Below are 16524 nucleotides of genomic sequence, written 5' to 3' on the forward strand. Positions count from 1 at the left end.
TACCAAAGATCATTTGTACTTAAATCTTCAGTGTATTTCATGGACCTCACGTACAAAATAGCTGTATATTTCAATGCATTGAAAAAGAACTGTTGTGTGGCACTCAAGCTAAAGAATTTTGCAGATGAATTCTCACTTCTGTACTTGCTGTACTGTATGGAAAGAACTGCCTATGTAAAGCTCAACTGCATGTACTGTGCTATAATCCTAAAGCGGCAATCCAAGTTGGCAATTTGTTTTGCAATTTTCTTTTTTTAACACACTATTGAAGGAGAGGGTCTCTGGAGTTGAACCCCATTAATTTCACCTTCAGGGACCCCCTGCTTCCGGAGGTAGCACAGTCAACAGGGTTCACATAATGGTGGCATTTCAAAGTTCCCGTGTCCTGCAGGCCAGTAGGAAGCTGTGACTTCATCAGGTTCGGCTTCCTATAGTCCCGCGTGATGCGGGAGCTTTAAACTTTGCAGGGATACTTGCACACGCTTTGGAGGTAAGTATCTCGGGAAGCAGGGGGATCCCGGAGCTGAAATTAATTGGAATCATCTTAGGTGAGCCCCTGCTTCAAACCTATGTTAAACAGAAAAACAATTAAAAAGCATAAATTGCACCTTTATTGATACATTTGTTTATTTAGTGAAACTCCTCAGATTCATCCCCCATTTTCCAGGGAATTAATATTCTTCATTAGGGGACTACAAGATCTCCAGCATGGAGACTTCAAATATATTATTGGTGCATCACACTGCACCCCTTCACATCTTGGCCCATATTTACCAATCAGTGCTGAGCTCTAAGGCACATTCTTGTCCATTCAAATGAATGATCCATGTGGTGCCCTACAGTCTAGCACTGCTTAATTAAAATGGCCCTTAATATTCTACAGCTGAAGGCTCAGATTTATTAAACAGCGCAGTGTCCATAAGACAAGTCAACACTGGTACAATTCTGATGCAACATGTTTCTCCTATTACTATTGCTTTTAATGGAATTTTAATTATTGATAAGTCTGGTGCAGATCTTTTTCGCTATTGAATTTCTTGAGCTTTGTCTTTAAATATAATGCCTTCAGATTTCAGTCACTGAGATTGAAATTAAGAAAGGCATTTTCATGCATCAATGAGCTATTTCCTCAGTGGTCACATGAGGCAATTGGAGGAGTTAAATGACTCACATTTTAATAGCATGTATCAGTATTTGCATGGGGCCATAATTTTTCACCTGTCGACAAAGTATTCTCACTTCAAAGTGACATTTGATCAATATGGTGATCAAGATAATGACCTTACTAATTTAATATTTAACAGCCTTGCCTCCAATGTAACATTCCAAACAAGCTTCCAACATTTAACTCGGATGCAAGCAGAAAGATTAATAAAATGTTAACATGCATCAAGTGGCACTACAGTGTATGAGCTTACAAAATGCTCCTGAATGTCATAATACAGAGAAGCAGGTCGATTTTTAAAGCAGCCATCCAAGTTGCGTTTTCCCCTTTAATATGCATCAATACAATCCACACAATAAGTAATTAGGTAAGTTGCTTATCGATCTGTTCTCCTGTGATTGATCGGCAAAGATTCGGCTCGGCGGTTCACTAAATGGCTGTCAATGCAGCAGAAGAGGACCAAAGATGCAAAGTTATATGGGGAAGATCATGTGACCAGACAGTCACTAGATATAATTGGTGCACTGCTAGAGAGAGGACAGGGCTCAAAAAGGGCTGTGCCAAAGCCTGTTTCAGTAGAGGATGGGGATGTGACTTTGTAAATGGTTGCTATAGAAACAAAAAATGTTTGTTATATTATAATACATTCAAAATGTCATTTAGAGGGTTTTTTTAATGCTACAAGTATTTTCTCATAGTACAGAACTGATGTATTAAAAAAAAAAACACATGTAGGATATTGCCTGGTCCTGCTCCCCTCCCAGCTTATCACTCCATTGAATGTCATTCACCTGGTAGAGCGACCCCAGGTCAGAATCCCCACCGATGGCAGAATCCCCACCTTATGGCCCCCCGGTCCATTATGGCATGCAAAAGACCCCCCTGCAGTCCAGGACAAAGCCTCACCTGTCCAGTACCCTCCCTCTCCGAAGCCATCTTTGCGGTACTCACCGTGTCACACGCTCACCTGGGAGCTGTTCTGGGAGCCACTACCATGAGGCTATTGTGCAACATCCACCTCCCCCTCCAGATCAAGCCTAGGGCAACCGTGATGCTGAACCACCCCCTACCCCCCACTCCGCTTACTGCTCTTTCCCTTCCCGCCATCCCCCAGTCCACTTCCCTGCCCAGGGTGCTGTTGCCTCCTCCGTGTCTGTTGGTGGGGCTTCTCCGCTGGAGATATCTTTGGTGGTTAACAACACCCGACCGATCACAGGAATGCAGTAGCCCAACGTGCATATACTGCATGTTAAACATTACCATTTATTTTACAACACAGCAGCCTGTTCATATAGGGTTGCTGCTTTGCTGGTAGTGGTCAGGTGATTGGATTTGGCTCACCGATTACCTCACAATATAGCAGTATATGCACGTTGGGTTACTGCATTCCTGTGATCGGTCGGGTGTTGTTAATTCTCCACTCACAGCACAGTTGCTCTCTTACATCAAGCTATTGTGCCATTCATACATAAAATTGACACTCCTTTCTTGTACAGGGACATTACCATATGCAAGACACCTTGGTTCATTTATAGGTGTGTTTTGCTGATCCCTTTGTGATTATTACATGTTTTAACTACCTCTCTACTGATACCCTATGCAGTAATGTATCCCTATTGATGTAATAGTGTCTATATGCCCCCATAAGGGGACATTCCTGCAGGTTCACTATGTTACACAATTGAGATCACTCACAATCATTTAGGGTATCTTTAGGCCACTTTGATATATTTTAGCTGTCAGCTAGTTGGGTCCTACTTACCCACATATATCACTGCCCATTAAGGCAGTTAATACAGCAGTGAACAATATTAACCCCTATTTCCATCAGGCTGTTATCCACAGCATGAGATTCTGACCTTATGTCATATCTCCCATATATTAATCAACAGAGCTTATACAGCAATGTTATTTTGATTACAGTTACTTTGTTGCTGTTTATTTTAAATCCTTTTATTTTATATTTGTTAGATGACAATAAATGATATTTTTATATACATTCATATTACACATTCTGTGACTGAGTGCTCACTCACTAGGTTTCTTTTTCTTCTTAGTTTTTGCCATTGCACCTTACTTAGAAAGCACCTCACTTCCACCATTTAGCTGTGCGGGGGCTCCCCTCTGTGTACATGGTAAAGTAACAAATATACATTTGTACATATATTTTATTTTATTTTTCCAGATTAAACTGGTGAATATAAACTCAACGGACATTGCAGATGGCAGGCCCTCCATCGTACTTGGTTTGATATGGACCATCATCTTATATTTTCAGGTATAATGCAGAATTTATTCTTGTACACTATAATGCGCTGATTGCTTGCTTGCAGTCCCCCTAAGAAAGATATTACTTCTATTATTGCCTTTCTCTTCATATATATGTTTTTCTCATGTGAAATTGTTCATACAGTGGTACATGTTTTTATTTCAATGGCATATTGATGTAAAATAACATTTGAACACACAATTCCTGAAGCTCTAATCCCAGCACCCACCACACACACACACACACACACACACACACACACACACACACACACACACACACACACACACACACACACACACACACACGTCCAAATGTATACAACAAAAGACTAAAATACCCAATGCTACATCCAATGTGACAGAAAATACATAGTAAACTACTTAAATGTTTGTATTCTCATAAGTAAGGGTCATTTAGTTAAACCCTTTGGCCAAAGCGTTATAAGCCTGCAGCCACGTCACAGCATGACCACTATGCAGGTCCTAACACTACCTGTGAGTAGTCTCATTTACCTCTGCAATGGAGGGAGAAATATCTCAATAGACCAGTCCTGCACAGGTACATGAAAAAACCTGCTACTTAAAAAGTGGGGGAGTGAGCTTAAAGCCAGGGAGTAGGTGTCACCAATATCCAAATTTGTTACCAGTTGACAATGAATGAACACACATTCCCTGCGAGCTCTAACCCCAGCACCCACCACATCAGATATATATTTGTGTCAAAAGTAGTGCTCCTGGGCGTGGCCAAATGTATATAACAAAACACAAAAATACCCAATGCTACATCCAATATGACAGAAAATACATAGTGCAACTAGCAAGAAAAAGAAGCGCTATTTCTAAAGTGATGTGTGCACTAATGTGTGTAAAACGCCTATTATCCTAACAATTGGTAGGAATATAGGGACAGCCTATGATATGACTCTGACCACCTAGTCAGAGATGGGTGAACATGTGAAAAAATGTATATCACTGGCGCCTGCCTATAAATGCATGTGAAATTAATAAATAGTAAATAAGTGGTATACAACCCGGACTGGTATTGATAACTGGAACCCGGGATGATGATATCATACACATGGAAAATAACAACATGTAGACAATAGACTATTAGCTGGGAGCTGAGACGCACAACAGGTGTACTTCAAAAGTAAAAACAAATTTATTAAAACAACAACACTAATAATATAAAAGAACGCAATATTCTCCCTATGGAAATGTCCCACAGATGATTCCACTGAACGGCTGAATTGACCACTTACCAGATGGCAGCGGGTCACTGTTTGTGTTATCATACGTAATGGTCATTTAGTTAAACCCTTTGGACAATGTGTTATAAGCCTGCAACCATGTCAAAGCATGACCACTATGCAGGTCCAAACACTACCTGTGATTATTCTCATTTACCTATACAGTGGAGGGAGAAGATCTCAATAGACCAGTCCTGCACAGTATGAGAATTCAAATATTTAAGTATTTTACTACAGTATGTATTTTCTGTCACATTGGATGTAGCATTGGGTATTTTTGTCTTTTGTTGTATAAAATAAAATTTGAATGCACATAAGAGTTATGCTGCTGAATTGCTGGTTATAAGTGCATTTGCACGTTATTACACAGAATCCCTGACTGCAGTGGAAGCCATGTACAGTATGCTAAGCGAAAATGGCGAAAGACAGGGTTGCCGACCTGTCTGAGACAGGCAAATGTGCTCACAGGTGATATTTTCATTTGATTTGATTCGCCAAGCAGTCCTGAACATTGTTGCTGCTATATTACTGCATCATTTTCTCGTTAGCAAGGTATATAACTTTAATATAGCCTCTACTTAAATATTTGAATTCAGATAGATAGAGACACACACACACACACACACACACACACACACACACACACACACACACACACACACACACACACACACACACACACACACACACACACACACACATACAGTATATACATATACACACACACACACACACACACACACACACACACTATTTGTTATATTCATATTGTTACTTATGTTTTCATGTTAAATACATTACAATAGCATAGTACCCACTACCCCAAATTGCCTTCTACTTTGTGTAGGTGAGAACATAATGTAAAATTAATAAGAACTACAGCTGATTGGAGGTTATATGTAGTGTACATGTTTAGGAGAATTTTGAAGACTTTAGAACTTATGAGGTGTGCTTGATTTGGAAAAGTAGTACCCACACTGAACTCAGTGTTTTCTCATGTGTGTGGATAGCTTATTAAAGAGACCATTTATGGTTTGTTGGTGACGAGATACAGATGCCTAGTTTCAAATAAAGAGCACACAAGTTGTTCTCTCAAACACTTACATAGAAAGGAATCATGCCGCTCCTCGTTATGGGTAATTGTATTTTCTGCTGGTTAGTCATAAACAATTGTATTCAGGAAAACATTCTCATTATATGTGAAAAACACGGATCGTTGCATAATACATTTTGTAGTAGTTAAGTGTACACTGTCCAATGGCCTAGTGGACGCTAATCAACTTATTGCAACTATTGTTTCATTTTTTTCATCAACAAACAGTCGGTTTTGAGCTGATATGGATCTTTTACTGCTAGGAATCCTTTGTCCCATTTATTTAGAAATGAATACATCCCTGTATTACTTGCATCTGGTGTCTAACGGATGGATCCTAAATGGTGATTTCATAGAATCAAATAAACTGAAGAATGAATTTGATTTTTGATGGGTTTATAATGTCCTAATAAGAGAGTTACATAAAAAAATATGTCAACTAAGCAATTTCCAAAAATTTGATTTGCAGCTCTCTTAGTTGTAAACTTCACCTTCATACATTCTGGCTTTTTCTCAATTCCAAATTTCAGGTGGCGATTTTTGTAACGTTATACCTGTACTGCAGTAATAATAATATTCCTTGCTCACCCTTCTGAAACCCACTCCAACGAATGGCAAAAAAAATAATTGATTAATTTTGCAGTCGATGGAAGAGGTGGCAGTTGAACCCTTAATCTTATGTTTGAGCTGGCATTTGCAGTAGAGTACTTCACTTCATGTAGTCTGACGTGTATTTTCCTATAGATTGAAGAGTTAACAAGCAACCTTCCACAACTGCATTCACTGTCCAGTAGCACGTCTTCTGTGGACAGTGTAGTGAGCTCAGAAAATGCAAGTCCTCCAACCAAAAGGAAAGTGGTGAACAAAATTCAAGGAAGCGCCAAGAAAGCACTACTGAGATGGGTGCAATACACAGCAGCCAAGTAAGTAGAGTCAATTATTAGTAAGGTCATTGTATTGATTATATTGGTCAGAATAGAGACATGAAAGTATAAAAACTGATGACAGATCACCATTGAGGCATTTGAGAGTGGAGATGCACACCAACTGGAATTGCAGATGCTTGGTGCACATTCATTGTAGTCTTGCTGCTTCAAACATGTAACTATAAATAGCACACCAGTCTTAATATAGAAAAATACAAAACATTTATTAAAGAATCAATGTTTCGGTGCAAAATTACACTTTTATCAGGACATAACAAACATGCATAAAAATCAGTACTATATATTGTATATATATATATACACACACACATATATATATATTTGCACATATTTTTGAGTTTTATGTATCCACAGCCCTGGATATGTAATCTGTGAGGGAAACAGTGGACGCTGAAACTATCCTCCACTCCTGCTCCTAAAGATATCCCTCATTTAAAAATGTCCAAATATTTTAAAGAAACCTTTGGCCCATACCTCAATATATATATAATATATTCAAACCGAACCACAGCAGTGAAAAAGTGGATCGTAAAACTAAGCAAAGAGTACTCACTCTGTTCCCGGTACACGAGCTATCGCTGGCGTGCTCCAACAGATGTAGATGACAGGAAAAGTGGTTTGCTGGTGATGCACAGCCAAGAACAACGGAACTGGACTGCTGGTGCTGATAGCACAAAAAACTTTAATGACACATACAATAAGCAAAGAGAGACACTCTAACGCGTTACGCACCGGCAATGACGCTTTGTCAAAGAGTCTTTGACAAAGCGCCATTGCCAGGCACTTTTTTGTTAAAGAACAGATACCAAAGAAAATATTATTGGGCTTATCAAAAATAATAACCTCACAGCCACTCTTTCCAATGCCTAATATCCATTTCACACATCAAAATATATGAGACTAGGGCTCTAAAAATATAACAAACCTTGGAATGCCACTCGTCCATCGCGAGGGCGAGTTGAGGAAAGAGCGTGGCTCCAGACCTGTAAATCACTGCTCTTTTTTCTGAAGTTATGCCCCAGAATGCCTTCCACAGCGCTGTGCACTGTGGGACATAACCTCAGAAAGCAGAATTGTACTTTGATAATACTACTTGAAAAGAGATTCTGCAGCAGTCACACTTTCAGCTCTACAAGTCACCCCCAAGTTTCTACTTGTCTCAGGCAAATGGACGAGCAAATGGACGAGTGGGTATTTTGAGCGCTGTATAAGGCTCTAATCCAAAAACAATATCCGTTTAGGCTTTTCTTTCGTATTTTTGAAGTATTGTTTGATATAAAAAAGAGAATATAGCTTTTGAAATATCTTCTATTAAACCTTATAAAAATTACTTGCTACCAAAGACCTTTTTTTTTTAACTGCAAGTGGACAAATATGGCTACCACATATGGCTACCACATCTTATACCTCTATAAATTGATGCTGTAAATCTTAATAAACATATACAGTAATCCATATATAAAGCAGTGGTAGACAACTTAAACTTCTTCTATAAATTCCGAAGTGGCTGATCAAGACCACAAATTTGACTTTACCAATCACAAGCCAATTGCAAAATACTGCGGACCCCCAAGCACCAATGGGCTATTATTTAGACTCTGAACTGGTTGAACAGTCAATGTTATCTGATATAGTTAACACTAGCAACAAACACCTCCGAGAGTTGAACTGTGTAAAAATATCATGCTCATTTAGATCATCTACGTTCTACGGGTGATGTTATTAGTATTGCCTGGCCTTCGGCAGCTATTGCTAATTCTGGGCCTTTCCTCTGTCAGTCCTGTTAGAACAGGCAGTGGAAAGGTTAATTCCTTCAGTTAGCCTGTTTGCATTTCAGCTCTGAGTATTGTAGCAATATTCAGGGGCAGGTTTAAGCAACCTTTGAGCATGTTAATCCAAAGGGTGGATATGGGTTGAAACACCCATATGTTAGGGTGGATATGGATTGGAACATGTGTGTGAGCCAATCGGTATTCAGCTTTGAGTTGTAATGATTCAAAGCTAGAGACACTCCCTGAGGATATTCAAATTGAGACATGTTTCCTAAAATAAGTGATCAGTAGGAAGATGAGTTAGTCAGAGAAGAGATATTGAGTAGAGCTGATAGAGAAGCGGTCTCTCCCTCTTACCCCACCTGCGTGAGAGGGAGCGAAATTATGTTGCTATGAGCAGAGGGCAGAGAAGAAAAAGCAGGCCTATGCTGTGATGCTTTACTATGCTTTGTATGCTGCTCTGCCAATAAAGAACCACAGAAAGAAGCTGCTGTGTGTGTATCACTGTTGCTGGTGTGAGAAGGAGAAAGTGTCAGTGGGATTCCCTCCTCTGGAGACCACAGAAGATCCCTACTGGCTGGAGGCACTGCACCACCCAGAGAGAACAAGAGTAAGGTAACCTGTCCCACACCACGTCCTGTCCCTGTCCTGGTTCTCCCCACAACACCGCGGAGCCCTCAGCCCTCCTGTTTGCCAGCAGGTCACAGCACCAAGACCGTGTACAGTAACCAGAAGGAGTGTACCCCCCCCCAATCTCATGTCGGGTGGGGGATAAGAGGGTTACATTTGGAGGCGCTGCTGAGATGAGGACTGCATCCCAGGACAGGACAGGTTTTACCAACGGGATAGGTTTTCAGAGACAGTGGACCAGGCAGCAGTGTTTGGGACTTTGAATGCAGCACAGAGCAGCCCATTGACTTTCATTGAGGGAACCTCTCTTTGAAGCATCCCCAGGGAGGGGGTTACCCTATCCAAGAAGACACTTTGCAAGGTTGGGCTACCCCCTGGTGGTGTGTGGCTATGGACCGTTGACCAGAGGTGGTATGGGTAACCACTTGCACTTCAAGGGGATAGGGGCTTTGCGGAAAGGAGGTTCCTGTGCACCCATCTATGAAGCAAAGGGGGACCGACTCCTGAGGCGACACCAGGGAGCTGGAGGCCCCTTATTGGCACTCAGTTGGGGCGGCTTGCCTGAGGCGACACCAAGGAAGCGTGGTGACCTTTCTGCACCCACACCGACGAGGCGAAGAGGGGACAGGACCATGAGGACCACGGCTGTCTCGGTTCCAGTGCACCCTGCAATAAGAGTTATTGTGGAAGTCCCTGTTGCGAGGCGTTCCCTGAGGCGACACCAGGGAGCGTGGGACTCAAAGAACAGGGACAGGAAGGAATTGTGTTTGGTGTGGTTCTGTACAGCACTACAGGGGCCACGGCTGAACACAAGAGAATTGTGCTATTGTGTGACTTCTTAATGGAAGAAGGAGTCACGTTTGTGCTGGACTGTGTTACTATCTCAAGATGGTGAGTTCCTGCTCCTAAGAGGGACGCCATGTGCTTTCCTGCTCTCAAGATGGCGGCTCCAGATAACTGGGGGCCGCATGGACTCTGTGTGCTCAAAATGGCGCTTCCCGCCTTACCAGGGAAGCCATGTGCTGTTCTGCAAAGATTTCTACACTTGCAAGCTTTTGGCTGCCCTCCAGCTTGCAAGAAATTGCGGGAACTATTGAAACTCCTCCCCCTTTGCTTGCTCTGGATTGGACTATCCTATCTACTAGGGGGAGGAGCTGAGTGTGAATGAAGGAACTCACAGGAAGTGAGGAGCCAGACGCACGTGTACTACAGAGACAGCAGTTGTGCCTCTGAACTGCTGCCTGCTATCTATGATCATGGAGAATCGTGGACAAGTCTACGAACTGCCCGGAGGAGTCCTAGTCATTAGGGACTCCCCTGAGAATCAACTACTTGGGGTCTGCCCCTTGTGTGATTATCCTGGCGGCTCTCTTCACCTCACGGGAAGTTGCTCCACATGCCGTGTGCCTTATCTGTGGGCTAGACTCCATGGCCACGCAGAACCTGATCTTATCATGAGCACTGAGGAGTTGCGCACTCTCTACACCCTGGTGTGCAAGTTGTCTAAACTGGTTCAAGCATCCGCCGACGACGTTGCCCACCATTATATTGCCATGGTGTATGAACTGTTCTACCCCGATCTACAAGTGGTGTCCACGTACCCCTCATCCCGGTCCAGCATGGACCTTCCTATCGTCCGGCATGGTGGCTGGAAAGAAGGCTCCCTGCTTGGGCCCACTGCCTGGGTGAATGCCTTCCATAACATACCTGGTTGTCCTCCGCTTTTGGAGTCATCCTCCTCTGCGCCTGTGCCAGCGGCGCTCAGTGGTCTGCCGTCCGAGCCCAGCGGGACCACCCCGCTTACCTACTGCGAGGTGCGTCCTGCTACAGCTCCGTTGAGCCGCTCCGTGAGGGAGGTACCCTCTGTCGAAACTTCCGCTGTTCCTGTCACCACTGAGGTATCGGCCGATGCCTCCCACGTACCCGATGCTGCTGGGATCCACCCTGCTGCCACTGATGGCGGTGAGCTGTGTATCCTGTCTACAGATCCCCGTTGGGATTAAGCCCAGAAAGCTGCGGAGCTGTATCTGCGGTGTCAGCAGGAGATCTGCGAGGCCCGTGCTCGTGCGCTGACCTACATGTGAGCTGCTGAACGCCACTATGATGACATGCTGCTCCAGAGTCGACTGTCGGGAGAAGTGCCGGCCGGCACCACCCCCGATGATAGCATAAACCATACAGTTGCTACTCCACCACCGGGAGATAAGATGGCCGCCGATTCGCCCGGCCGGGTGAGCTCCAGTGAGATAGAGGCCGCTCCAGTGAGTAATACCCTTCCGGTTGATCCTTTCCTCCTGACATGCAGGGAGCGGAAGAAGTCCCAGGCGCTGGCTGAAGCCCGCTGCCGTAAGAGCAGAGGGAGGGGCAAATTGAACTTGACCCAGGACTGTGCCATTGCTCCTCCCGGGGAGAGTTCCCTGAACATGCCCCCTAGAGACTTTGGTGCTGGCCCCTTGTCATCGGAGGCCCTAGTCCCTGAGCCATCTGCCCCTTCTGCCCCGCCTTCCCCATACATCACTATTCCCAAAGTGCGACCCTTGTCCCCCAGGCCCTCTTCACCCGGAAGTCCTGTGGCTTCAATTGTACAATATAATGTTATAATGTTATGTCTGTTATGCCTGATATGTATTTGGAAGGGTCTGTGCAGTGGGGGAATTGTGAGGATGAAGGGATGAGTTCAGTAACATCCGAAAATGTTTTGTCTCCTCTTAAAGAGGAGACAGAAGGAATCCCTATGTGGGAAGGTCTTATATTCTGGGTGCTGCCGGTTACTGCTACTGACCGCATCTTAGTGAAATTTAGTAGAGCAGTCCGAGTAATAGTTCATAGGTTCAGAAAGATGGGATATGAGTTCCCATATCACCCTGAGAACTTGATGAGAACTGTAGAAATTCACCGTTTAGAGTGGGTGAAAGAGGCCATAATTGCCCACTTTGGGACGTATGCAAAAGATCCAGCCTATGTGGATTTGGATAGAGCTCCCCAGTTATTAAAACTATGGATGGTGGGGAGAGATATTCACATAGACCGAGTAGAATATATCTCGGAGTTCGGCAGACGCAGGTGCTATTCAGTACAGGTACATGATGATACTGGTAGAATGGTCAGGAAGCCTGACCCTGCTCATTACTATTAATGCACTCTGTACTGCTGTGTTAGTAGAATGGTTCTGTTTAGTCAGTCACTGTATTGCCATGTATCTGTGTCCATGCAGTAAGTGTGTCAGTCCTGTTAAGCTGAAGTGCATAGGAGTTATTGCAATTCAGCTCATGTAATTTACAGGTGTTGCACAGCCAGGTGAGGGTTATACCTGCTGTAGTCCAAGCTGGGACGGTTGGAATTTTACCAGAGGGAGTCAATAGCCTGGCCTTCGGCAGCTATTACTAATTCTGGGCCTTTCCTCTGTCAGTCCTGTTAGAACAGGCAGTGGAAAGGTTAATTCCTTCAGTTAGCCTTCAGTTTCAGCTCTGAGTATTGTAGCAATATTCAGGGGCAGCTTAAGCAATCTTTGAGCATGTTAATCCAAAGGGTGGATATGGGTTGGACCCCCTGGTGTGTGTGAGCCAATCGGTATCCAGCTTTGAGTTGTAATGATTCAAAGCTAGAGACACTCCCCGAGGATATTCAAATTGACACGTTTCCTAAAATAAGTGATCAGTTAGGAAGATGAGTTAGTCAGAGAAGAGATATTGAGTAGAGATGATAGAGAAGCGGTCTCTCCCTCTTACCCCACCTGGGTGAGAGGGAGGGAAATTATGTTGCTATGAGCAGAGGGCAGAGAAGAAAGAGCAAGCCTATGCTGTGATGCTGTACTATGCTGTGTAGCAGGCCTATGCTGTTCCTGGTGTGAGAAGGAGAAAGTGTCAGTGGGGGTCCCTCCTCTGGAGACCCCAGAGGATCCCTACTGGCTGGAGGCACTGCACCACCCAGAGAGAACAAGAGCAAGGTAACCTGTCCCACACCACCTCCTGTCCCTGTCCTGGTTCTAACCACAACACCGCGGAGCCCTCAGCCCTCCTGTTTGCCAGCAGGTCACAGCACCAAGACCATGTACAGTAACCAGAAGGAGTGTACCCCCCCGAATCTCATGTCGGGTGGGGGATAAGAGGGTTACATTAGCTTGCCAGGAGAAGGATGAGGAGAGAGTTAGGCCGCGGATATAGTGCGCATGATGGCAACGTGACGGATGACATCACCCGTCGCCGTCGCCGCCCGCGAAAGTTGTATTTCGCTTTGCAGCGACGTCGCAAGCGACCTGGCCATTGATTGGTTCAGAGGCTGTCACATGTGGCGACAGCCTCTGAAAAATCAAATTTGACCGGCTTCCAAATTTCGCGCCGCCACGTCGATCCCCGTCTCTCCGTCACACTTACTATAAGCACACACGACGGTGGCAATACATTTGTTTCGCCGCAACATCGCATCGCCGTCACCGGGACTATAAGCGCAGCCTTAGAGAGGAAAGAGAAAGACATAGAAATTTGATGATTGTGAAAGAAAGCAAAATACTAAAGAATAAAAGAAGAGAAATTAGTGTGAACCCCTCCACCCCCCCCCCCAGTATGATAGAGAAGAGAATATTAAAAAGAAACACATTTGTAAAAATAAGATAAGACACTAAAAGGAATTTAAAACTTGAAGACAAGAAGGAGAGGAAGAATTAGAGAATACTTGACAAAAACAGAAATACAGAAGAAAAAAAATGAGGGAAAGTTTACAACAGAATTGGATTACTGGAGAGACCTGGCAATTTTTATTGTCCTCAGAAGTTGTTTTTATTTGGCAATGTTTACAACAAAATATTAATGGGGAAAAAAATATTGCAGAATTTTCATGCTTATGACTGGAAAGATCTATACTATTTAAGGGTTTGCAATCTTTTTTAATAAATATGTAGAGACGGTGATTAGATTATTGATACTTTAATAAGCAGTGCTATGCTATAAGACACCTTCCAGTGCTGGAAGACAACATAGTAATTTCACATAAATGTGCTGTATGGTGTCTTATTGCATGCACTGCTTACTAAACATGGGCCTGTATATAATTTAACAGTGTATACAGGCATAAAAGTCGTTTTATTACTTTATATTTCATAGACTATGATAAAACCTCTAAATTGACCCTTCAAAGGGTAGCATAGAACCTTGGGGCTACAGGTTACCCACCACTGATTAGCACACTACATGTTATTGCAACTAACGTTTGAATCAATCATACTTACTAATTTATATTCCATCTTAAATGTGCAGGAGAAAGAGTCGTAAGGGGTAAGTGACAAATGGAATAGATCCGCAAACAAATGTGTGAAAAATGTAGAGAAAATGTCTCTACTATAAACAGTGTTGTGTTTTATCAGTTGCTTTTAACATGATTTAGAAAAGAGAATGCTAAAACTTTAAAACCATGGGCATTCTTGTTGTCTTTTGTGTGCTTTGGTACAGTGTATTTTAACTTGTGCGATCTCATGCTCCACTGTCTCCTATTAGTTTCTTACAATAGCAATGCTTTATTTCAATAGGAATTATAGGTCAAAGCTTTAGGACAGGTTTCAATTCTGGGTGTTAATGAGCTAGGGACACCTAGAAACTTGAACCTATACTACAATAGCTACTACTAGCTGGTAAACATTAAAATACTAAAGATGTTAACATAGATACTGTACATATTTAGCCTATAATAGTAAGAATCCCTACAGAAAATGGCGTACTTGGCAATTGTTGCTTAAATTTTCATAATTTGAATGTGGAAGGCTTCTAGAACTCTAGGTGCTCTATTCTGAGCCCTAATAAATTAACCTTTGTATTTGCGGTTTATATTACTGTTGGGTCACTTGAAACAAGAGGAAGCTGCTATGCCATCGGGGCATGATTATACATCATGGCTTCCTATTGCATTACCACGGCAGCCATCTTGGGGTTACTGCTGCTTAAAAAAAGGGTAAAGGCCAAGCTAATGCCCGTTTGTTCAGAAGTTATTTCTTAAATTAACAACATTTTTATTGAATATTAAATAGGTATTTATATTATATGGGCCTAACCTATTTAAGGCTTTCCAACCAAAAAAAAGTTGGGTTGATACATATAGGTTTTACTTCTACTGAGAGGGAGATTTCTTTATTGGCTTCTTGGCTAATATGGACAAGGGAATTGTTAACATTTCCTCAAGAGCTTCCCATCAATTACATAACTCTAGTAAAAAAGAAAATGTACTCACTTTTGAAATAGTTTGTGTTATACTTTTAAAGGGGCAATTCCTCCTAGGACCAGTGTCATAACGGCAGTGATAGCTTTAAGGGGTTGCTTTTGCATGATCGGAGCCTTTTCTACCATAATTTGACACCTATAAGTATTTATAAATATTTGTTTATATATTTTTCCTGTGGACGTATCCGTCTGTCTGATGTCACTGTGTGTTTAACAAGAGTTTGCAATAACCAACCCTGTACTCCTCTGTGATAAGGACAGTGTAGGGTAAGGGTACCACCCACCTGGTACCACCCACTCGGTACCACCCACCCAGTACCCACCACGACCACCACCACCACCACCACCACCCAGATACCACTAAGAAAATCAATTTGCAATTAATTTCTAGAGAAACAAAAACACACCAAATCTTAGTTTTTTTTTTATCATGACCAGATTAGATTCAATTGTTTACAAAAGGTTTATATGTTTGCCCAGGTACATGGGATTGTGCCTTTAAAACCATGGTATATAGAAGAAACCCCATACACAGTTAATGCGTCTGTACACATGGTGACTGCCTTACCTTTTCTTCCTTTTTGCACTTTAAGGCGACTTGGAATTGAAGTAAAAGATTTCGGGCCCAGCTGGAGAAACGGCTATGCCTTTCATTCAGTAATATATGCAATCCGACCAGATCTGGTGGACATGGAAAAATTGAAGGGAAGAACCAATCGTGAAAATCTTGAAGAGGCTTTTTCTATTGCAGAAATTGAGCTGGGAATTCCGAGGCTGCTAGATCCTGAAGGTATATTGTCAATATGTATAAAATGATCAGTAATAAAAGCCTATAATAGGTTTATTCCGTGTGTGCATCACATTATTATGTATAAAAGACATTCATTTCTAAATTTTGGTTTATCAAGTTAATAAAAAATTAAATAATAAACATCCTTTCATTTACAAATGCAAAACAATCATTCTAACATTCATTAGAACAATCTATTTGTTCACAAACAAATTGGTTTATTCCAATCCAATTGGATGATTCCAATGTGGTTTAATAAACAGGTAGGAGAGGCAATGGAAAAGAAGAGCCATGCATTTCTATTCTTAAAGTTAGAAGAGACAGATGCATCATATCAGAATTATAAGGAATGTAACAAAAATTGCAAAAGGGCAATCAAATTAGCAAAAATGAGTAATGA

General features: G+C 42.4%; 1 protein-coding gene across 15 annotated transcripts in view; it reads left to right on the forward strand.

Moving 5' to 3' along the window:
* The window catches only part of SYNE1 (spectrin repeat containing nuclear envelope protein 1), a 603546-nt gene that overhangs the window by 162575 nt on the left and 424447 nt on the right, over positions 1 to 16524 (forward strand). For all 15 annotated transcript variants that reach the window (XM_075596504.1, XM_075596505.1, XM_075596506.1 and 12 more), the window contains 3 exons: positions 3351 to 3443; positions 6524 to 6702; positions 15928 to 16124. In XM_075596504.1, coding sequence (XP_075452619.1) covers positions 3351 to 3443; positions 6524 to 6702; positions 15928 to 16124 — 469 coding nt within the window. The remainder of the gene's footprint in view (positions 1 to 3350; positions 3444 to 6523; positions 6703 to 15927; positions 16125 to 16524) is intronic.

This window comes from Ascaphus truei, chromosome 4 (genome assembly GCF_040206685.1).
Source record: "Ascaphus truei isolate aAscTru1 chromosome 4, aAscTru1.hap1, whole genome shotgun sequence".
NCBI classification, from domain to species: Eukaryota; Metazoa; Chordata; class Amphibia; order Anura; family Ascaphidae; genus Ascaphus; species Ascaphus truei.